Source organism: Macrobrachium nipponense, chromosome 26, assembly GCF_015104395.2.
Source record: "Macrobrachium nipponense isolate FS-2020 chromosome 26, ASM1510439v2, whole genome shotgun sequence".
NCBI classification, from domain to species: domain Eukaryota; kingdom Metazoa; phylum Arthropoda; class Malacostraca; order Decapoda; family Palaemonidae; genus Macrobrachium; species Macrobrachium nipponense.
Window position 1 is genome coordinate 26,331,274 of NC_087215.1, and position 23,493 is coordinate 26,354,766.

The 23,493-nt window shown below is 37.6% G+C and overlaps 1 protein-coding gene across 1 annotated transcript in view; it reads right to left on the reverse strand.

The window, feature by feature from the left end:
* LOC135200081 (flotillin-2-like) overlaps positions 1-23,493 on the reverse strand; it is a 139,189-nt gene that overhangs the window by 12,028 nt on the left and 103,668 nt on the right. Inside the window, 1 exon segment of the mRNA XM_064228381.1 lies at positions 19,138-19,339. Within this exon segment, the coding sequence (XP_064084451.1) occupies positions 19,138-19,339 (202 nt within the window).

Genomic DNA, 23,493 nt, shown 5'->3' on the forward strand with positions numbered 1-23,493 from the left:
TGAAGTGAAAGACAAGGCATAGTTAGGTTGTTGAAGTAAAGATAAGAAGGACAGTCAGGTTGTTGCAGTGAAAATAAGAAGGATAGACAGGTTGTTGAAATGAAGATAAGAAGAATAGTCATGTTGTTGAAGTGAAGACAAGAAGGACAGTCACGTTGTTGAAGTGACGATAAAAGGAGGCTTAGTCATGGTTGTTTGAAGTGAAGATAAAGAAGGAACAGTCAGGAGTTGTTGAAGTTGAAGATAAAAGAAGGATAAGTCATGTTTGTTTGAATGTGAAGATTAAAAAGGAAGGATAGTCAGGTTAGTGATGTGAAAATAAGAAGGATAGTCAGGTTATTGAAGTGAAAATAAGAAGGATAGTCAGGTTGTTGAAGTGAAGATAAGAAGGATAGTCAGGTTATTGAAGTGAAAATAACAAGGACAGACAGGTTATTGAAGTGAAAATAAGAGGGATAGTCAGTTTATTGAAGTGAAAATAATAAGGATAGTCAGGTTATTGAAGTGAAGCTAAGAAGGATAGTCAGGTTGTTGAAGTGAAGATAAGAAGGACAGACAGGTTGTTGAAGTGAAGATAAGAAGGACAGTCAGGTTGTTGAAGTGAAGATAAGAAGGACAGTCAGGTTGTTGAAGTGAAGATAAGAAGGACAGTCAGGTTGTTGAAGTGAAGCTAAGAAGGATAGTAAGGTTGTTGAAGTGAAGATAAGAAGGACAGACAGTTTGTTGAAGTGAAGATAAAAAGGACAGTCAGGTTGTTGAAGTGACGATAAGAAGGACTGTCAGGTTGTTACAAGTGAAGATAAGAAGGACAGTCAGGTTGTTGAAGTGAAGATAAGAAGAACAGTCAGGTTCTTGAAGTGAAAATAAGAAGGATAGTAAGGTTGTTGCAGTGAAAATAAGAAGGATAGACAGGTTGTTGAAATGAAGGTAAGAAGAATAGTCATGTTGTTGAAGTGAAGATAAGAAGGACAGTCAGGTTGTTGAAGTGAAAATAAGATAGTAAGGTTGTTGAAATGAAAATAAGCTCAGACACGTAGTTGAAGTAAATATAAGAAGGACAGACAGGTTGTTGAAGTGAAGATAAGAAGGACAGTCAGGTTGGTGAAATGAAAATAAGAAGGATAGTCAGGTTTTCGAAGTGAAGATAAGAAAAGGATGAACAGGTTGTTTGAAGTATAAGGATCGAAAGGTTGTTTTGAAATGAAAATAAGAATGATAAGAAGGTTGAGTGAAGAAAGAAGGAAACAGGACAGGTTGTTGAAGTGAAGATAAGGATACAGTCAGGTTGTTGAAAGTGAAAATAAGAAGGATAGTCATGTTGTGGAAGGTGAAGGATAAGAAGGACAGACAGGGTTGTTTGAAATGAAGTAAGAAGGACAGACAGGTTGTTGAAGTGAAGATAAGAAGGACAGACAGGTTGTTGAAGTGAAGATAAGAAGGACAGTCAGGTTGTTGAAGTGAAGATAAGGAGAGACAGGTTGTTGAAGTGAAAATAAGGATAGTAAGGTTGTTGAAATGAAAATAAGAAGGACACACAGGTTGTTGAAGTGAGAAAAGCAGGACAGTCCGGTGTTGAAGTGAAGATAAGAAAGACAGTCATGCTGTTGAAGTGAAAATAAGAAGGATAGTAAGGTTGTTGAAATGAAAATAAGAAGGACAGACAGGTTGTTGAAGTGAAGATAAGAAGGACAGTCACGTTGTTGAAGTGAAAATAAGAAGGGCAGACAGGTTGTTGAAGTGAGGATAAGAAGGATAGTCAGGTTGTTGAAGTGAAGATAAGAAGGATAGCCAGGTTGTTGAAGTGAAAATAAGAAGGATAGTCAGGTTGTTGAAGTGAAAATAAGAAGGACAGTCAGGTTGTTGAAGTGAAAATAAGAAGGATAGTAAGGTTGTTGAAGTGAAAATAAGCAGGACACACAGGTTATTGAAGATAAGATAAGAAGGATAGTCGGGTTGTTGAAGTGAAGATAAGAAGGACAGACAGGTTGTTGAAGTGAAGATAAGAAGGATAGTCAGGTTGTTGAAGTGAAGATAAGAAGGACAGACAGGTTGTTGAAGTGAAAATAAGAAGGACAGTCAGGTTGTTGAAGTGAAGATAAGAAGGACAGTCAGGTTGTTGAAGTGAAATTAAGAAGGACAGTCAGGTTGTTGAAGTGAAGATAAAAAGGACAGTCAGGTTTTGAAGTGAAATTAAGAAGGATAGTCAGGTTGTTGAAGTGAAAATAAAAAGGACAGTCAGGTTGTTGAAGTGAAAATAAGAAGGACAGTCAGGTTGTTGAAGTGAAAATAAGAAGGACAGTAAGATTGTTGAAGTGAAGATAAGAAGGACAGTCAGGTTGTTGAAGTGAAAATAAGAAGGATAGTCATGTTGTTGAAGTGAAGATAAGAAGGACAGACAGGTTGTTAAAGTGAAAATAAGTAGGACAGTCAGGTTGTTGAAGTGAAGATAAGAAGGACAGACAGGTTGTTGAAGTGAAGATGAGAAAGACAGGCAGGTTGTTGAAGTGAAAATAAGAAGGACAGTCAGGTTGTTGAAATGAAACTAAAAAGGACAGTCAGGTTGTTGAAGTGAAGCAAAGGACAGTCATGTTGTTGAAGTGAAGATAAGAAGGACAGTCAGGTTGTTGAAGTGAAAATAAGAAGGACAGTCAGGTTGTTGAAGTGAAGATAAGAAGGACAGTCACGTTGTTGAAGTGAAGATAAGAAGGACAGACAGGTTGTTGAAGTGAAGATATGAGGGACAGACGGGTTGTTGAAGTGAAAATAAGAAGGACAGTCAGGTTGTTGAAGTGAAGATAAGAAGGACAGTCACGTTGTTGAAGTGAAGATAAGAAGGACAGTCACGTTGTTGAAGTGAAGATAAGAGGGACAGACAGGTTGTTGAAGTGAAGATAAGAAGGACAGACAGGTTGTTGAAGTGAAAATAAGAAGGACAGTCAGGTTGTTGAAGTGAAGATAAGAAGGACAGTCAGGTTGTTGAAGTGAAGATAAGAAGGACAGACAGGTTGTTGAAGTGAAGATAAGAAGGACAGTCAGGTTGTTGAAGTGAAGATAAGAAGGACAGAAGGTTGTTGAAGTGAAGATAAGAAGTCAGACAGGTTGTTGAATGAAGATAAGAAGGACAGTCCCATGTTGTTGAAGTGAAAATGAGGATAGTCAAGGTGTTGAAGTGAAAATAAGAAGGATAGTCAGGTTGTTGAAGTGAAGATAAGAAGGACAGACACATTGTTGAAGTGAAGATAAGAAGGACAGTCAGGTTGTTGAAGTGAAAATAAGGATAGTCAGGTTGTTGAAGTGAAAATAAGAAGGATAGTCAGGTTGTTGAAGTGAAGATAAGAAGGATAGTTGGGTTGTTGAAGTGAAAATAAGAAGGATAGTCAGGTTGTTGAAGTGAAGATAAGAAATACAGTCAGGTTGTTGAAGTGAAGATAAGAAGGATAGTGAGGTTGTTGAAGTGAAGATAAGAAGGATAGTGAGGTTGTTGAAGTGAAAATAAGAAGGATAGTCAGGTTGTTGAAGTGAAAATAAGAAGGATAGTAAGGTTGTTGAAGTGAGGATAAGAAGGACAGTCAGGTTGTTGAAGTGAAGATAAGAAGGATAGTCAAGTTTTTGAAGTGAAGATAAGAAGGATAGTGAGGTTGTTGAAGTGAACATAAGAAGGACAGACAGGTTGTTGAAGTGAAAATAAGAAGGATAGTGAGGTTGTTGAAGTGAAAATAAGAAGGATAGTCAGGTTGTTGAAGTGAAGATAAGAAGGATAGTGAGGTTGTTGAAGTGAAGATAAGAAGGACAGTCAGGTTGTTGAAGTGAAGATAAGAAGAACAGTCAGGTTCTTGAAGTGAAAATAAGAAGGATAGTAAGGTTGTTGCAGTGAAAATAAGAAGGATAGACAGGTTGTTGAAGTGAAGATAAGAAGGACAGACAGGTTGTTGAAGTGAAGATAAGAAGGACAGACAGGTTGTTGAAGTGAAGATAAAAAGGACAGACAGGTTGTTGAAGTGAAGATAAAAAGGACAGACAGGTTGTTGAAGTGAAAATAATGATAGTAAGGTTGTTGAAATGAAAATAAGAAGGACACACAGGTTGTTGAAGTGAGATAAGCAGGACAGTCCGGTTGTTGAAGTGAAGATAAGAAAGACAGTCAGGTTGTTGAAGTGAAAATAAGAAGGATAGTAAGGTTGTTGAAATGAAAATAAGAAGGACAGACAGGTTGTTGAAGTGAAATAAGTAGGAAAGTCAGGTCGTTGAAGTGAAGAAGTACAGACAGGTTGTTGAAGTGAAGATAAGAAGGACAGTCAGGTTGTTGATGTGAAAATAAGGACAGACAGGTTTTCGAAGTGACGATAAGAAGGACAGACAGGTTGTTGAAGTGAAGATAAGAAGGACAGTCACGTTGTTGAAGTGAAAATAAGAAGGGCAGAACGGTTGTTGAAGTGAAAATAAGAAGGACAGACAGGTTGTTGAAGTGAAAATAAGAAGGATAGTCAGGTTGTTGAAGTGAAGATAAGAAGGGCAGTCATGTTGTTGAAGTGAAAATAAGAAGAATAGTCAGGTTGTTGAAATGAAAATAAGAGGACAGAACGGTTGTTTGAAATGTGGGATAAGAATAGTTCCCAGGTTGTTTGAAGTGAAAATAAGAAGGATGTCAGGGTTTCTTGAAATGAAAATAAGTAAAGGACAGACAGGTTGTTTGAGATAGGATTAAAGGAAGGATAGTCAGGTTTCTTGAAATTGAAAATAAGAAGGACAGACCAGGTTGTTGAATGAATTAAAGAAGGATAGCAGGGGTTTGTTTGAAATGAAAATAAGGACAGACAGGTTGTTGAAGTTGAGGATAAGAAAGGATAGCCTTTCAGGCTTGTCCTTGAAGTGAAAATAAGAAGGATGCAGGTTTCTTGAAAGAAAATAAGAAGGAACAGACAGGGTTGTTGAAGTGAAGGATAAGAAGGATTAGTCCAGGTTCTTGAAATAAAAAAAAATAAGAAGGACAGACAGGTTGGTTGTTGAACGGTTGAAAAGAAAAATTTAAGGAAGGATCAAGGTTTAGGTTCTTGAAATTGAAAATAAGAAGAGGACAGTTGTTGAAGTGAAAAGAATAAGATTAAGAAATCATTCAGGTTCTTGAAATTGAAAATAAGAAGGACAGACCAGGTTGTTGAAGTGAAGATAAGAAGGGTAGTCAGGTTGTTTTGAAATGAAAATAAGAAGGATATTCAGGTTATTGAAGATAGATAAGAATGAATCGGTGAAGGTTTTTGCAGGTTGAAGATAAGAGGAATAGTTCAGTGTTGAGTGATAAGTTGATTTAAGTTAGTTGTTGAATGAAAATAAGAGGAGAGTTCAGGTGTTGTTGAAGTGAAGAATAAGAAGGAATAAAAGTTGAAGTTTTTTGAAGTGAGGGGAATAAAGAAGGAATTAGTCAGGTTGTTTGAAGTTGGAAAATAAGAAGGATTAAGTTTAAAAGGTTGTTTTGAAATGAAAATAAGAAGGATAGGTTCAGGTTATTGAAAGAATTAAGGCATAAGAAGGATAGTGGGATTGTTGAAATGACAAATAAGAAGGCTAGTCGGTTTATTGAAGTAAATAAGAAGGATAGTTGTTTTGAATGAAAATAAGAAGACAGACAGGTTTGTTGAAGTGAAAGGATAGAAGGAATCAGGTTGTTGAAGTGAATATAAGGACAGACAGGTTGTGAAGTGAAGATAGAAGGATAGTCAGGTTGTTGAAGTGAAAATAAGAAGGGAACAGTCAGGTTTTTGTTGGAAAGTGAAAATAAGAAGGATAGTAGGTTGGTTGAAGTGAAAATAAGCAGGACACATTAGTTTTATTGAAGAAAATAAGAAGGATTAGTCGGGGTTTGTTGAATGAAGAAATAAGAAGGATAGTAGGTTGTTGAAATGGAAAATAAGAAGGATAGTCAGGTTGTTGAAGAAGATAAGAGGAACAGGGGTTTGTTGAGTGAATAAGAAGGCAGGACATGGTTGTTGAAGTGAAGATAAGAAGGATGTCAGGTTGTTGAAGTGAATAAGAGGACAGACAGGTTGTTGAAGTGAAATTAAGAAGGACGTCAGGTTGTTGAAGTGAAGATAAGAAGGACAGTCAGGTTGTTGAAGTGAAATTAAGAAGGAAAGACAGGTTTGTTGAAGTGAAATAAGAAGGACGTCAGGTTGTTGAAGTGAGGATAAGAAGGACAGTCAGGTTGTTGAAAGTGAATTTAAGAGGAAGACAGTTGTTGAAGTGAAGATAAAAGGATAGTCAGGTTGTTGAAGTTGAAATTAAAGACAGCCGGTTTGTTTGAAGGATAAGAAGGACAGTCAGTTGTTGAAGTGAAATAAGAAGGACAGTACAGGTTGTTGAAGTGAAAATAAAGAGGGACAGTCAGGTTTGTTGAAGTGAATGATAAGGACAGTCAGGTTGTTGAAGTGAAAAAAGATAGAAGGACATTCAGGTTTGTTGAAGTGAAATAAGAAGGACGACCATGGGTTGTTGAAGTGAAAAATTAAGAAGGACATCAGGTTGTTGCGTGAGGATTAAGAAGGCACGTTTCCAGGTTGTTTGAACCTTACATGAAGAGTGGTGAGATTAAGAGGCCAGGACAGGTTGTTGAGTGAACATAGATAGGACAGTCGGTTGTTGAGTGAGATAAGAAGGACAGTACGGTTGTTGAAGTGAATTAAGAAAGATAGACAGTTGTTGAAGTGAAAAATAAGAAGGACATCAGTTGTTGAAGTGAGATAAGACAGTTCAGGTTGTTTGAGTGAAATAAGAAGGACAGCAGGTTTTTATGTGATATAAGAAGGACATACAGGTTTGTTTGCAAGTTGAAGATAAGAAGGACAGTCGGTGTTGAATGGAATAAAGGAATAGTCATGTTGTTGAAGTGAAAATAAGAAGGATAGTGAGTGTTGTTGAAGTGTTAAGATAAGAAGGACAGTCAGGTTGTTGAAGCAAGAAATTGAAGAAGGACAGACAGTTTTTGGTGAATATTAAGAAGGCAGTTTCGGTTGTTGAAGTGAAGATAAGAAGGACAGTCAGGTTGTTTGAAGTGAAAAGAATAAGGACAGTCAGGTTGTGAAGTGAAAGATAAGAAGGACAGTAAGGAGGGTGTTAAGAAGGTGAGAATAAAATAAGAAGGACACAGGTTGTTGAAGTGAAGATAAGAAGGACAGTCAGGTTGTTTGAAGTGAAAATAAGGATAGTCAGGTTGTTGAAGTGAAAATAAGAAGGATAGGTGAAAGGTGTTGAAAGTGAAGATAAGAAGGATAGACCACAGGTTTGTTGAAGTGAAGATAAGAGGACAGTCAGGTTGTTGAAGTGAAAAATAAGGTAGTCAGGTTGTTGAAGTGAAAATAAGAAGGATAGTAGGTTGTTGAAGTGAAGATAAGAAATAGAGGTCAGGTTGTTGAAGTGAAGTAAAGGAAATATAAGGTTGTTTGAAGTGAAGATAAAAGGAAGAGTGAGGTTGTTGAAAGTGATAAGAAAGGATGTGGGTTGTTGAAGGTGAAATTAAGAAGGATAGTCAGGTGTTGAAGTGAAAATAAGGAAGGATAGGTAAGGTTGTTGAAGTGAAGATAAGAAGGACAGTCAGGTTGGTTGAAAGTGAAGATAAGAAGGATTAGTTCAAGGTTGTTTTGAAGTTGAAGAAATAAGGAAGTAATGTGTTAGGATTGTTGAACGTGAAAACATAAGAAAGAACAGACCGGTTGTTGAAGTGAAAATAATAAGGTCTAGTTGAGGTTGGTTGAAAGGTGAAAATCTAAGAAGGCGTAGTCAGGTTGTTGAAAGTGAACTGACTAAAGAAGGATAGTTGGAGGTTGTTGAAGTGAGAAATAAGAAGGGAGAGTCAGGTTGGTTGAAGTGAAAGATAAGAATGGATAGTGAGGTTGTTGGAAGTGAAGGATAAGAAGGACAGCCAGGTTGTTGAAGTGAAGATAAAGCAAGGACCAGGACGAGGTTGGTTAAAGTTGAAGATGAGAAGGACGCAGGTTGTTTAAGTAAAATAAGAAGGCAGTTAGGTTGTTGAATGCAAAATAAAAGGACATCAGGTTGTTGAAGTGAGCTAAGGACATCATGTTGTTGAAGTGAAGAGAAGGACGTCAGGTTTTGTTGAAGTGAAAATAAGAGGACAGTCAGGTTTGTTGAAGTGAAGATAGAAGGACGTCACGTTTGTTGAAGTGAAGATAAGAAGGACAGTCACGTTGTTGAAGTGAGATAAGAGGGACAGACAGGTTGTTAGAAGTGAAGATAAAAAGATAGTCAGGTTGTTGAAGTGAAAAATAAGAAGGACAGTCAGGTTGTTGAATGAAAATAAGAAGGATAGTAAGGTTGTTGAAGGTGAAAAATAAGCAGGACACACAGGTTATTGAAGATAAGATAAGAAGGATAGTCGGGTTGTTGAAGTGAAGATAAGAAGGACAGACGTTGTTGAATGTGAAGATAAGAAGGATAGTCAGGTTTGTTGAAGTGAAAAAGATAAGAAGGAAGACAGTTGTTGAAGTGAAAATAAGAAGGACAGTCAGGTTGTTGAAGTGAAAGATAAATAAGGTCAGTCAGGTTGTTTGAAGTGAAATTAAGAAGGACAGAGGTTGTTGAAGTGAAAAATAAGAAGGACAGTCAGGTTGCTGAGGTTGAATGATAAGAGGACAGTCAGGTTGTTGAAGTGAAATTAAGAATGACAGTCAGGTTGTTGAAGTGAAAAGAATAAGAAGGAAAGGACAGTCAGGTTTGTTGAAGTTGAAAAATTAAGAAAGGGACGACAGGTTGTTTGAAGGTGAAATTAAGAAAGACAGTTAGGTTGTTGAATGTGAAGATAAGAAGGATTAGTCAGGTTGTTGGAAGTGGAAATTAAGAAGTTAATAGGTCAGGTTGGTGAAGTGAAAATAAGGGACAGGTCAGGTTGTTGAAGTGAAAATAAGAAGGACATGTCAAGGTTGTTGAAGTGAAATATAAGAAGGACAGTAGATTGTGAAGGTGAAGATAAGAAGGACAGGTCAGGTTGTTTGAAGTGAAAAAATAAGAAAGGACAGAACAGGTTGTTGAAAGTTGAAAATAAGTAGGACAGCCAGGTTGTTGGAAAGTGAAAAGATAAAGAAGGGACAGGGACAGGTTGTTGAAGTGAAGATGAGAAGGACAGGTTAGGTTGTTTTAAGTGAAAATAAGGAAGGACATCTTAACGGGTCTGTGAAATGAAAATTAAAAAGGACAGTCAGGCTTTGTTGGAAGTTGAAGCTAAGGAACAGTTCATGTTTGTTTGAAGTGAAGGATTAAGAAGACAGTTTTTTCCCGCCAGGGTTGTTTGAAAGTGAAATAAGAAGGACAGTCAAAAGGTTGTTGAAGGTGAAGATAAGAAGGACAGTACGCTGTTTGAAGGAAGATTAAAGAAGGACAGCCCGTTGTTGAAGTTTGAAGATTAAGAAGGGACAGACAGTTGTTGAAGTGAAGATAAGAAGGACCAGACAGGTTGTTGAAGTGAATAAAATAAGAAAGGACAGTCAGGTTGTTGAAGTGAAGATTAAGAAGGACAGCAAGGTTGTTGAAGTGAAGATAAGAAGGACAGACAGGTTGTTGTAAGTGAACTTAAGAAGACAGACAGCGTTGTTGAAGTGAAGATTAAGAAGGGCAGATCAGGTTGTTGAAGTGAAAATGAGGATAGTCAGGTTTGTTGAAGTGGAAAAATAAGAAGGATAGTGAAGGTTTGTTGAAGTGAAAGATAAGAAGGACAGACCATTGGTTAAGTTGAAGATAAGAAAAGGACAGCAGGTTGTTGAAGTGAATAAGGATAGTCAGGTTGTTGAAGTTTGAAAATAAGAAGGATAGTAAGGTTGTTGACAGGAGATTAAGAATTTACAGAACAGGTTGGTTGAAGTAAGATAAGAAGGCATAGTGAGCGTTGTTGAAGTGAAGATAGAGGACAGTTCAGGTTATGTTGAATATGAAGATAAGAAAGAGGATAGTCAAGGTTGTTGAAGTGAAGATTAAGAAGGATAGTCAGGTTGCTTGAGTGAACATAGGAAGCGACAGACAGGTTGTTGAAGTGAAAATAAGAAGGGATAAGTGAAGGGTTGTTGAAGTGAAATTAAGAAGGGATACGTCAAGGTTGTTGAATTGTGAAGATAGAACGGGATGGTGAGGTTGTTGAAGCTGCAAGATAAGGAAGGAAGAGTCAGGTTGGGTTGAAGCTGAAGGATTAGAAGGCATTAGTTGAAGGTTGTTGAAAAAGTGAAGGTAACAGAAGGACAGCAGCGTTTGAAGTGAAGATCAAGAAGGACAGAAGGTTGTTTGGAAGTGAGATGAAAGAAGGACAGGCAGGTTTGTTTTAAGTGAAAATAAGGAAGGACCAGTGAGGTTGTTGAAATGGAAAATTAAAAAGGACAGTTCAGAGTTGTTGAAAGTAGAGCTAAGGAACAGGGCAAATGTTGTTGAAGTGAAGATTAAGAAGGACAGGTCAGGATTGTTGAAGTGCAAATAAGAAGGACAGTAGGTGTTGAAGTGAGATAAGAACAGGGACAGTCACGGTTGTTGAAGTGGAAAGATAAGAGGACAGTCAAGGTTGTTGAAGTGAAGATAGGTTAGGGCACAGACAGGATTGTTGAAAGTGAAAAGATAAGAAGGACAGACAGGTGTTGAAGTGAAAAGGAAGGAAGGACAGTTCAGGTTGCTGAAGTGAAGATAAGAAGGAATAAGTCAGGTTGTTGAAGTGAATTAAATTAAGAAGGATAGTCCGGTTGTGAAGTGGAAAATAAGGACAGGTTCAGGTTGTTGAAGTGAAAATTAAGAAGGTGACAGTCTGGTTGTTTGAAGTGAAAACGATTAAGAAGGATAGTCAGGTTGTTGAAGGAAAATAAGCAAGGATAGTCATTGTTGTTGAAGTGAAAGATTAAAGAAAGGACCAGGACAGGTTGTTGAAGTGAAAATAAGGAAGGACAGTCCAGGTTGTTGAAGTGAAGATAAGAAGGGCAGGAATGGTGTAGTTGTTTTGAAAGAGAAGAAGGACAGTTCAGGTTGTGAAAGTTTGAAGAAATGGAGAAGGACCGGCAGGTTGTTGAAGTGAAATTAAGAAAGGATAATCAGGGTTTTGTGAAGGTTGTGATTAAGGAACAGTCAGGTTGTTGAAGTGAAAATAAGAAGGAATAGTCATGGTTTGTTTGAAGTGAAAATTAAGAAGGACAGTCAGGTTGTTGAAAGGCAAATAAAAAAAGGAACAGCAAGGTTGGTTGAAGTGAAAAGATAAGGAAGGACAGTCATGGTTGTTGAAGTGAAAATAAAAGAAGGACAGTGCAGGTTGTTGAAAGTGGAAAGATAAGAAAGGACAGCAGGTTGTTTGAAGGAAGATTAAGAAGGACACACAGGTTGTTGAAAGTGAAGATCAAGAAGGAAGAGGTCAGGTTTGTTTGAAGCTGAAAATAAGAAGGACCAAGTCAGGTTGTTGAAGAGAGATAAGAAGGAGAGTTCAAGGTTGTTGGAAAGGAAGAATAAGGAAGGAGAGTCCAGGTGTTGAGTTGAAGATAAGAAGGAGAGTCAAGGTTGTTGAAGGTGAAAATAAGAAGGATAGTAAGGTTGTTGAGGAGATAAGAAGGACATATATGGTTTTGTGAAGTGAATAATAAGAAGAAGGACAGGTTATTGGAAGTGAATGATAAGAAGGCAGGTCAGGAGTTGTTTGAAGTGAAAATGAATAAGAAACGGACAGTCAGGTGTTGAAGTTGAAATGAAAAAAAAAATAAGGAAGGACAGTCAGGTTGTTGAAGTTTGGAAGCTAAGGGGAAGGAAAAAAAAAAAACAAAGTTCAGGTTGTTGGAAGGATTTGAATAAGAAGGACAGTCAGGTTGTTAAAGTGAAAATAAGAAGGGTACAGTCAGGTTTGGTTTGAAGTGAATGATAAGAAGGACCAGGTCAAGGTTGGTTGAAGTTGAAGATAAGAAAGGACAGTCAAGGTAAATTGGCGGAATGATTAAGAAGGACAAGGTTCAGGTTGTTTGAGTGGTAATGATAAGAAGGACAGTCACGGTTGTTGAAGTGAAGATAAGAAGGAATAGTGAGGGTGTTTGAAGTGAAAATAAGAAGGATAGTGAAGGTTGATGAAGTGAAAAAAGAAGGTTTATAGTTTGAAGGTTGTTGAAAAAGTGAAAATAAGAAGGGCTAGTCAAGGTTGTTGAAGTGAAGAAAAGAAGGGGACCAACAGGTTGTTGAAGTGAAAATAAGGAAGGATAGTCCAGGGTTTTGTTCGAAGTGAAGATAAGAAGGATTAGTGAGGTTGTTGAAGTGAATAATAAGAAGGACAGACATGGTTGGTTGAAGTGAAGATAAGAAGGATACGTCAAGGTTGTTGAAGTGGAAAAGATAAGAAATACAGTCAGGTTTGTTGAAGTTGAAAAATAAGAAGGATGTAAGGTTGCTGTTGTTGAAGATAAGCAGGATAGTGAAGGTTATTGAAGTGAAGGATAAGGGAAGTCAGGTTGTTGAAGTGAAGATAAGAAAGGATAGTCAGGTTGTTGAAGTGAATGAATAAGGAAGGGATAGTGAAAGGTTTGTTGAAGTGAAAAATAAGGAACAGGAAAGGTTGTTGAAGTTGAAGGTTGTTGGAATAGTCAGGTAGCTGTTGAAGTGAAGAAATAAGAAGGATAGCAGGTGGTTTGAAGTTGGAAAGATAAGAAGGACAGTCAAGGTTGTTGAAATGGAAGATAAGAGGATAGGTCAAGGTTGTTTGAAGGAAGTACGAAGGAAGTTAAGGTGAATGGAAGTGAAGATAGTGAAGGGATTTTTTAGTCAAGGTTGTTGAAAATGAAGAATAAGGAAGGACCAGTCAGGGTGTTGAAAGGGAAGATTTAGAAAAGAGGTTTAAGGTTGTTGAAGTGAAGAATAGGAAGACAGTCAGGTTGTTGAAGTTGAAGATTTTAAAAAGAATTAGCCAGGTGGTTGAAGTTGAAGATAAGAAGGGACAGTCAAGGTTGGTTGAAGTAAGATAAGAAGATAAGTCAAGGTTTGTTGAAGTGATGATAAGAAGGACAGGTTTAGGTTGTTAAAGGAAGATTAAGAAGGGACAGTAAGGTTGTTGAAGTGAAAATGATAAGAAGGAAAGGTCATGGTTGTTGAAGTGTAAGAAATAAAAGAAGGACAAGTCAGGTGATTGCAGGTTGCTTGAATAAGTGGGAAACAGTCAGGTTTTGTGAAGTGAAAGGATAAGTGGACAGGACACGTTGTTGAAGCTGAAAAGATAAGAAGGATAGTGAGGTTGTTGAAGTGAAAAAAGAAGGATAAAGTGGAGGTGTTTTGAAGTGAAAATAGGAAGGATTTTAGTGAAGGTGTTGAAGTGAAAATAAGAAGGCTAGGTCCAAGGGTTTGTTGAAGTGAAGAAAAGAAGGACAACACAGGGTGTTGAAGTGAAAATAGAAGGATAGTAAGGTTGTTCGAAAGTGAAGGATAAGAAAGGATAGTGAAGGTTTGTTGAAGTGAAGATAAGAAGGACAGACATGGTTGTTGAAGGAGAAAATAAGGAAGGATACTGAAGGTTGTGAAGTGAAAAGGAATAAGGAAAATACAATCAGGTTGTTTGAAGTGAAAAATAAGAAGGAAGTAAGCGTTGATGAAGTGAAGGAATTAAGAAGGATTAGTGAAAGGTTATTTATTGAAAAGTGAAAAAGGAGAAGGACAGTCAGGTTGTTGAAGTGAAGATGCGATAAGAAGATAGTCAGGTTTTTGTTGAAGTTGAATGAATAAAAGGAAGGATAGTGGAGGATTGTTGAAGTGAAAAAATTAAGGAAACAGGACAGGCTTCAGTTTTTTGGAAGTTGAAGGATAAGAAGGATGGTTCCACGGTTGTCGAAGTGAAGATAAGGAAGGATAGTCAGGTTGTTGAAGTGAAGGATAAAGAAGGACAGTCAGGTTGTTTGAACAAGTGCAAGATAAGAAGGATAGGTCAGGTTGTTGAAAGGTGAAAAATAAGAAGGATAGTTCAGGGTGGATTTGAAGTTGAAGATAGGAAGGATAAAGTCAAGGTTGTTGAACAATGAAGATCGAAGGGGGACTTGTTGAAAGGGTGTTGAAGGGAAGATAAGAAGGAGAGTCAGGTTGTTGAAAGTGAAGATAAGAAGGAGGAGTCAGGTTTTTGAAGTTGAAAGCTAGTTTGGGAAGAGTAAGGTGTGAAGTGAAGTAAGAACGACAGTCAGGTTTGTTTGAAAGTGAAGATAAGAAAGGACAGTCCACTTTGTTGAAGTGAATATAAGGAAGGGACAGACAGGTTGTTGAAGTGAAGAATAAGAAGGACCGTCAGGTTGTTGAAGTTGAAAATAAAAGGATAGTCAGGTTGTTTTGAAGTGCAAATAAGAAGGACGTGAGGTTGTTTGAAAGGAAGATAAGAAGGACAGACGGTTGTTGAAGTGAATAATAAGGAAGGACAGTCAGGTTTGTTGAAGTGAAAATAAGGAATAGTCAGGTTTGTTGAAGTGAAAATGAAGGATAGTCGGTTGTTGAAGTGAAAATAATAAGGAAATAGTGATGGTTGTTGAAGTGAAGCTAAGAAGGGACGTGAGGTTGTTGAAGTGAGATAAGAAGGATAGGTTTGGTTTTGAAGGAAAATAAGGAAATATTAGGTTGTTATGTAAGAAAATAAGAAGGATAGTAAGGTTTGTTGAAGTGAAGGTAAGAAGGAAAACAACAGGTTTGTTGAAGTGAAAGATAAGAAGGAAGTGGGTTGTTTAAGTGAAGATAAGAAGGAGTGAGGTTTTTGAATGAAAATAAGAAGGAATATGAGGTTGTTAAGTTAAAATAATAATATGGGAATTTGTGTTAAGAAGTGAATATAAAATTAATACAGTTTAGGTTGTTTTGAAATTTTTGAAGATAATAATTTATAGTGAAGGTTGTTGAAAGTGAACATAATTAAGGCAATTACATTTGTTTGAATTTTTGAAAATAAGGAAGGATAGTGAATTTTGTTGAAGGTTGGAAGAAAATAAGAAAGGATGGTTCAGGTTGTTGAAGGTGAAAGAGAAGGATAGTGAGGTTGGTTGAAGTGAAATCTCGGGAAGGAGAGTCGGTTGTTGAAGTTGAAGATAAGAAGGATGTGAGGTTGTTTGAAGTGAAATAATAAGGCAGCCAGGTTGTTGAAGTGAAGTAAGAAGGCAGAAGTTGTTGAAGGTGAAGATGAGAAGGACGGCAGGTTGTTTTAATGAAAATTAAGAAGGACAGTGTGGTTGGTTGAAATGAAAATAAAAAGGAAGTCAGGTTGTTGAAGTGAAAGCTAAGGACAGTCCTGTTGTTTGAAGTGAAAGATTAAGAAGGCAGTCAGGATGTTTGAAAGTGAAAATAAGAAGGACAGTCAGGTTGTTGAAGTCAAGATAAGAAGGACAGTTCACGTTGTGTTTGAAGTGAAGATAGAAGGACAGTCACATTGTTGAAGTGAAGATAAGAGGGACAGACAGGTTGTTGAAGGTGAAGATTTAAGAAGGACAGACAGGTTTTTGAAGTGAAAATAAGAAGGACAGCCAGGTTGTTGAAGTGAAGATAAGAAGGACAGTCAGGTTGTTGAAGTGAAGATAAGAAGGACAGACAGGTTGTTGAAGTGAAGATAAGAAGGACAGACAGGTTGTTGAAGTGAAGATAAGAAGGACAGTCAGGTTGTTGAAGTGAAAATAAGGATAGTCAGGTTGTTGAAGTGAAAATAAGAAGGATAGTGAGGTTGTTGAAGTGAAATAAAAGAAGACAGAAACATTGTTTGAAGTGAAGATAAGAAGGATAGTCAGGTTGTTGAAGTGAAAATAAGAGGATAGTCATGTTGTTGAAGTGGAAGATAAGGAAATACAGTCATGGTTTTTGAAGGTTGAAGATAAAAGGAAATGAGGTTGTTGAATTAAGAATAAGGAAGGATAGTGAGGTTGTTGAAGTGAAAAATAGATGGATAGTCAAGGGTTGTTTGAATTGAAAATAAGAAGGATAGTAAGGTTGAGTGGAAGAGAGGAAAATGAAGGAAGACAGTCAGTGTTGAAGTGAAGATAAGGAATGAGATAATCAGGTTGTTGAAGTGAAGATAAGAAGGACAGGTTCAGGTGTTGAAGTGAAGATAAGAAGGAGAGTCGGTTGTTGAAGTGAAGATAAGAAACGTCAGGTTGTGAAGTGAAGATAAGAAGGAGAGTAGGTTGTTGAAATGAAGATAAGAAACAGTCAGGTTGTTGAATAAAGATAAGAAGGAGAGCGGTTGTTGAAGTGAAGATAAGAAGGAGAGTCAGGTTGTTGAAGTGAAGATAAGAAGGAGAGTCAGGTTGTTGAAGTGAAGATAAGAAGGAGAGTCAGGTTGTTGAAGTGAAGATAAGAAGGAGAGTCAGGTTGTTGAAGTGAAGATAAGAAGGAGAGTCAGGTTGTTGAAGTGAAGATAAGAAGGAGAGTCAGGTTGTTGAAGTGAAGATAAGAAGGAGAGTCAGGTTGTTGAAGTGAAGATAAGAAGGATGTCAGGTTGTCAAGAAGATAAGAAGGAGAGTATTGTTGAAGTGAAGATAAGAAGGACAGTCAGGTTGTCGAAGTGAAGATAAGAAGGAGATCAGGTTGTTGAAGTGAAGATAAGAAGGAGAGTCAGGTTGTTGAAGTGAAGATAAGAAGGACAGTCAGGTTGTTGAAGTGAAAATAAGAAAAGTAAAAATGATATATCTGAATGTAGTTAAGACTATTATCATTATTAAAACAGAGCACCACGTCATGAAATTCAAAATACTCTTATAATGTGGGTGTGAAAGCACTGCTGTGCACAGAGTTCAAAAATAAGGCAACAGCAAAAAGTCACAGTGACTGGCGCATTGCATTTCCCTGAAGCCAGCCCCTCTTGTAGGTTTGGCTTAATGTTGAAATAAAGCATTATTAGTACTATTAATACAAAAAATTATTATTACAAATTTTAAAACACAAAACAAATAAAAATGTCTAAATATCTAAACAAGAATAACAATGCAGGTTTCATGTCTAGTTCTACACGCCACTACGATATGGGAAATCATTATTTTTACTCTGACGAACAAACTTTCGCATACCAAAGTGTCCTTGAAAACAAAATGAAATACAGCCAAAAGAAGTAAACTAAATACAAACAAAAAGCATGAGAATTAGACTATATTTACAGGAAACAGACAAATGAATAAAGATAAGATACTTAGCAAGCACTACTAAGCATTGTGCACTTGATAAGTAAACACCCCCCAAAAAAAGTATACATAAAAGCATTAGTCTTTATTTAAATGAAGGCATCAACGCGCAGGTGAAACATTTTCCTGGTGTACTTCTGACATCAACCGACATAGAATGGCATCAAATACTGGCTAAACACCTTCTTTCAATAACTAAATCTCATAACGATATACTGACTTCAACTCCGGACATGTGGCAACGTTCAGGGTCTCAAGGGCTACGTTCATCTTGGGAGAATACGTGACTAGTCCATCCACCCTACATTTCACTATAGACTGCTCAACCACCGGCTTCTTTTAATAGCACCATTTAGCAGGACAAAGCCAAGTGAAAAAAAAGGGCCCACTTACATTAGCACAGGCTCCACCATTCACTAAGTGTATATTCAAGATCTAGATAAACTTGGCAATAACGTAACAGATAAACAAATGAGCGAGACTAAGAAAATGTTCCAATCCTTATAACTCACAATATCTCATCAAGTAACGCGCGTGATTTACATCACGATTTCAGCCTTTCACCTTTAAATCTAATCTAATTGTTTCCTGGACAATTTTTAATACGATTCATCTTGCACACACACAGAGAGAGAGAGAGAGAGAGAGAGAGAGAGAGAGAGAAATCCCTCCCTTTATTATAGGTATAGGTTTGTTTTACAGGTTTTAGGCATAATGCCAAGCACTGGGGCAACTAAGGCCATTCAGAGCTGAAACGGATATTGATATTGAAAAGCCTCGCAGTTGCACTATGAATCAAGTGTTAGGAAAGGGTGGAAAGTAAGATGGAAGAAAGAGAATATGAAAGGAGGTGCAGTAAAAGGAATGAAAGGGGTTGCAGCTAGAGGCCGAAGGGATGCTGCAAAGAACCTTAAGTAATGCCTACAGTGCACTCCATGAGGTGCACTGACGGCACCACCCCCCGGGAAATGAGCTCTGCCTAAGGCAGTGGTTTTCTACATCTTTCACACAGCGACCCTTTATGAGCAACTCAGCATGACCGATGACCCACATTTAACATCTTTGAATCAATAATATGTAAGGTTACCATATTTTCATCAACCAGACAATACAAAAATTTTTTTTTATTCATTTCTGCTTCCAAATCTGTTAAGCTTTATAGCTCTGACGGGTCCAAAGTCTATCTGCAAACACGATAGACACTGGTGGGTGACAGGATCTCGCGACCCACAGGTTGAAAACCTCTGGCCTAAGGTCACAGTCACGGAAGATTCGTGGGAGAATGGTCCAAGGTAGTACTTACACAAATGACAGGAAAGTGAAGACCAAAGAAACAATATGAATTCAGTGTGATACTTGTCAAAACAAAATAAGAACAATAGTCAAGGGTATTTCTTATATATAAGACAATAGAAATAACGTCTAAATTAATAACAATTAGTCATGGAAGCATGGTCTAAAATAGTACCTAAGAAAGTACATACAGCAGAGATGAAAGAGCACAGGCCATAGGAAGGATTGATTGATTTGTGGCTTAAAACTGGCATCACAACATCTAGGTAATTGAGGGCGTATTACGATTACATAGGAACTAAAAAAATAAATGTGTTTAAAATGAGTCACATATAGGAACTATACTAATATATAAGTACATATAATCATAAATGCAAATACATATATGTACATACATACAGACATACTGTAAATGTATTAGATCTACATTTTCTAAAGGAGGCTGGCCTCCCTAAAAAAAGGTATACAACTGCTCTAGGCCATAAATGAGGATTGCAAAAATGTCAAGAGTGTGGTCCAAAGAAGTACTTGCAGAAAAAGTACAGAAATAATGCTCCAAGACAGTGCCTACAGAGGTCAAAATACTCAAAATATCCTAGGGAATTCCTACAAAATAAAATAAAAAATAAAAATAAAATAAAACTAAAAAAGGCTCCAATCATTCTGTCATCTGTACCTCTGCAACAGCTCAGGGAGATGAATCATTCACGAATCTTACCAAGGATGGCTCTCAGGTGACCCTCAAGGGTCATGAGGATGGTGCCCTTGATCTCTTCGGCAGGCATTCCGAGGAACTGCTCGGAGGCAATCTTCAGGACCTTCTCCTCCTTCATGACTTTGACCTGCGCCACGCCCGTCACTGTGACCTGGACACCCAGGGACGTCTCCACGTTCTCGCAACGAGGGTTCAGCGTGATCACCTGAAGAAGGGGGTTTTAGAGGTTAGTGCAGAGTAAGAAAGAGTGAAACACGGGACCCTCAATCAGGAGTCAAGATTTTCCTGGGTTATATTTGAGCAGAATTGAGTTTCTGTAGTTATCGATCTCTAAAATACATCTTTGTGAGTCAAAATACATCTTTGTAAGTCAAAATACATCTTTTTAAGTCAAAATACATGGTTGTAAGTCAAAATACATCTTTATAAGTTAAAATAAGACCCTTACAATCTGTCAACCAACAACATAAATGAAAACATTCTTCCCACAATGCGGATTACACATATTGATCAACCATTCCCGAACTATCGAAACGTAGAAAGTTGTAAACAAACAACCAAAACAAAGCCCTATTATACTCTCCACTTGCAAGCAATACCCCGCTCCCCTCGTGAAAGGTCGCATAGGTAAGCAAGTAAATTTCATGGCAGTAGGAGGGAAAGATGGCAGAATGAGGGGAGAGAGAGAGAGAGAGAGAGAGAGAGAGAGAGAGAGAGAGAGAGAGAGAGAGAGAGTCCATAAGTGTTCGCACACCACACACAGTGAGGGGTGAAGATAAACACGCGAGGGGAAAAGCGAGTTAAAAACGAAGGGGAGAGGGAAATATTCCCAAAGAGACACGAAAAAAAAAATCAAAGAGGAAAAACTTCATTACCTTGACAGGTCGCAGCCTTGTCATAGAGTACACTACTGCTGTAGCCGGGAGAGGGAATGGAATAATGGGAGGGGTGGGAAAGGAAATAGAGAGAGAGAGAGAGAGAGAGGAATCCGAGAGAGAGAGACGAGAGAGAGGAGGAGAGAGAGAGAGAGAGAGAGAATGTCTTACAGCAAGATCAAATTAAGATGTTAAATATATATATATATATATATATATATATATATAGATATATATATATATATATATATATATATATATATATATATATATATATATATATATATATATACATACATAGTATGTATATGAGCAGAGAGCAGAGCACAAGGAGGCTAGGCAACTGGCCAAGACCTGGTTTTTCTCTACAAACTAAATGGTGTCCATCACAGGTTTGCAGAAGAGGAAGAGAGAGAAAACACGAGTGAAGGATGAAAAGGGAAATGTGATATAGACATTGAAAAGAGGTGTCACTAAGACAAGGGAAAAATTGATGGGGGTTGGGGGGGGGGCGGTTAATGAAGGTTATTGAAAGTCACAGACTAGAAAAACAAGGCATGATCCGACCCCCAGCTTACTCTGGGACACGTGCTACAATCTATAGTCGAATAACGCCTTGTTTCACAGACGAAAATTAAAATAAATACGCTATATTTTATTAGTAATAATTGTTAGGTACTGTCCAACATGCACATCATTTATTTTTTACATGTTCATTCCTATAAATAAATCATCAACAACCTCTTTTAAAATTCCTGTATCTACCTCAACGCAAAACACCCTTTTCAGACCTTTTTAGGCTTTTCCATAGGGCTTTCCTAACCCCCAACAAGAACAACAACAAGAACAGCAACAAAGTAGGACCAACAACACTACAACTACAATAACCATTCCACTAGGAGGCAGCAAAAACAAGTGTGTCTCTAAACCTTACCGAAATTTGACATTCAATTCAGCTTCAAGAATATTTCGTTTTCAACAAAGGTTCCCGGTCACACATCAAGTAATAAGTATGCAAGACAAATACATCAGACAAAAAAAAATGCAAAAAAAATATCGTTCAAGAATTAGTTAAATGAAAATGGCACCGGCCCCTGATCTAATCTATTTATCGGTGAGGAGAAAACAAAGATCGAAGGGGAACCGAAGACCCGTCTGTATACTTTCGCATTACAGGAATGTGTCTTTCCACGGTGAAACAATGTCGCGAAAATTGAATCAGAAGACTTGGGACCCACGAGGCCATTCAGCACTGAACCGAAAATTGACAGTAAAATGGCTCGCCAGATGTAACAGGAGGATTACCTTGCGGTTGCATCATGCATCAATTGTTAGGATAATGTGGAAAGTAAAATGGAATAAAAAGAATAAGAAAGGAGGGACAGTAAAAGGAATGAAAGGTGATGTAGCTAGGGGACGAAGGGACGCTGCAAAGAACCTTAAATAATGCCTACAGTGGACAGCATATATGCATTGTCCCGGCAGGAGGTTGCAGGGGTACTACACCTTGTAATCTGAATAGTGAGGCATAGGCTTTTCTATCATGCGACACGAAAAAAAATCAACAATAAAATCATCGAAAGACAAGACGCCCAAACAAATATAGTCATTCCTACGTTTTTGGGACGGCCAAACTTTCCCGACGCATCGACAACCTCTTCCTTACTCAAATCCAGTAGAGAGAGAGAGAGAGAGAGAGAGAGAACCGTCACACATTTGAAAGAACTTGACCACATCTTTACTATACTGCTTAGGACACTTATAATTCTAAACACACGCGAAGGAAAAATAGATATTAACCTGTCAAAATAATCAGCAAATTCATAATATTAGCGTTTCTTAAAAAATACATGAAACACTTCACTCAAGAACTATTAAATTTATCTCCTATAGCAAACACTAAATACACACTAGAGACACACATCATCTATACAATATATATATAAATATATATATATATATATATATATATATATATATATATATATATATATATATATCATATACATATATATTTTAACACAAATGGTAACTGCAACATTCATACTTTTACAGACGAATTGTGGTAGAACCTCTGAGGAGTGAAACTTCTACTACAACATTACCCGCTTCAAATGCTTACACAAGGAGCTCACCAACAGCATGTTGAACGCCCTACGCCATACATCCCTATCCAGGATATTAAGGGCCCTTCCAGTCCTGTGCCTTTTTCACTCCAGCTATCCAACCACTTCTAGCACTTCCTCTCTTCTCCGTAACACTTCTGAACTACAGACGCACGATCACGGCTAATTTTAACCTTAAATAATAATAATAATAATAATAATAATAATAATAATAATAATAATAATAAAAAACTAAAAAACTACCGTGACCAGAGGCCGCAATTTGTTATGCTTGATGAGTGGAGGGTGGGCGATTACCATCCCAATTTGCAGCCCTCTAGCCTCAGTAGTTTTTAAGATCTGAGGGCGGACAGAAAATGTGCGAACAGACAGGCAAAGTCAGGACGATAGTTTGCTTGTACAGAAAACTAAAACTGACTCATCCTGTCACCTATAGTAACATTTCTGTGGCTTCTACGAATCTCGACATTTCTTAATTTGCAGACGCTACACTAAACAATTCATTTTAAGTGCCAACCTTTTTATCATTCATTCACATTCGATATCCAAACTCTACTTCCATAAAGGAGCGTTGGCTCAATAATCCCTCCATACACTGCCGCCTTGACTTCCACAGATAAATCTAATTTCTTCCCAACTTTGTTTTCACAACCCGATATATATATTATATATATATATATATATATATATATATATATATATATATATATATTATATTGCAACTAAACAAGCAGTTTGAGGTGAAGTTGCTAGCCCTATGCCCCTCATTGTGGCTGCAGTTACCAGAACCCTAGTTTACAATTCAAGTCAATAGAAGCATTTTCTTGGATAGGAAACGGGCATGAATTGCTTTGCCACACCCATATCCACATATCTGACTGAAAAACCCAACAACCACATCACCCGTTACATCATTCACAACATTCAAAATATACACCATTTCAACATCACCCACATAAGGTGCCCATACCATTTCAGCAGCTAAAAATACACATTCTCAAGTCACCTATGCATGCAGGTCCGACTTTAACACATCTCAAGTGAGCCGAGAAAATGGGGGAGGGAAAGGAGAGCGAGAGAGGGTGGGGGGGGGGGGGGGGGGGGAGGATGTGAATTAAGATAAACTACCTTTCCCCATCACTGCTACTACCATAGGCTAGCGCCTTGGCTTCGTCCCAAAGAGTAGTAGCAAATATAGTATGGGTGGAGACTGCTCTACTTTTCACAAATATACCTTACAGAGAGAGAGAGAGAGAGAGAGAGAGAGAAGAGAGAGAGAGAGAGAGAGATCATTCACTTCCTTCAAAACGGAATGACGACTGACAAAAAAAAAAAAAAAAAAAAAAAAAAAAAAAAAA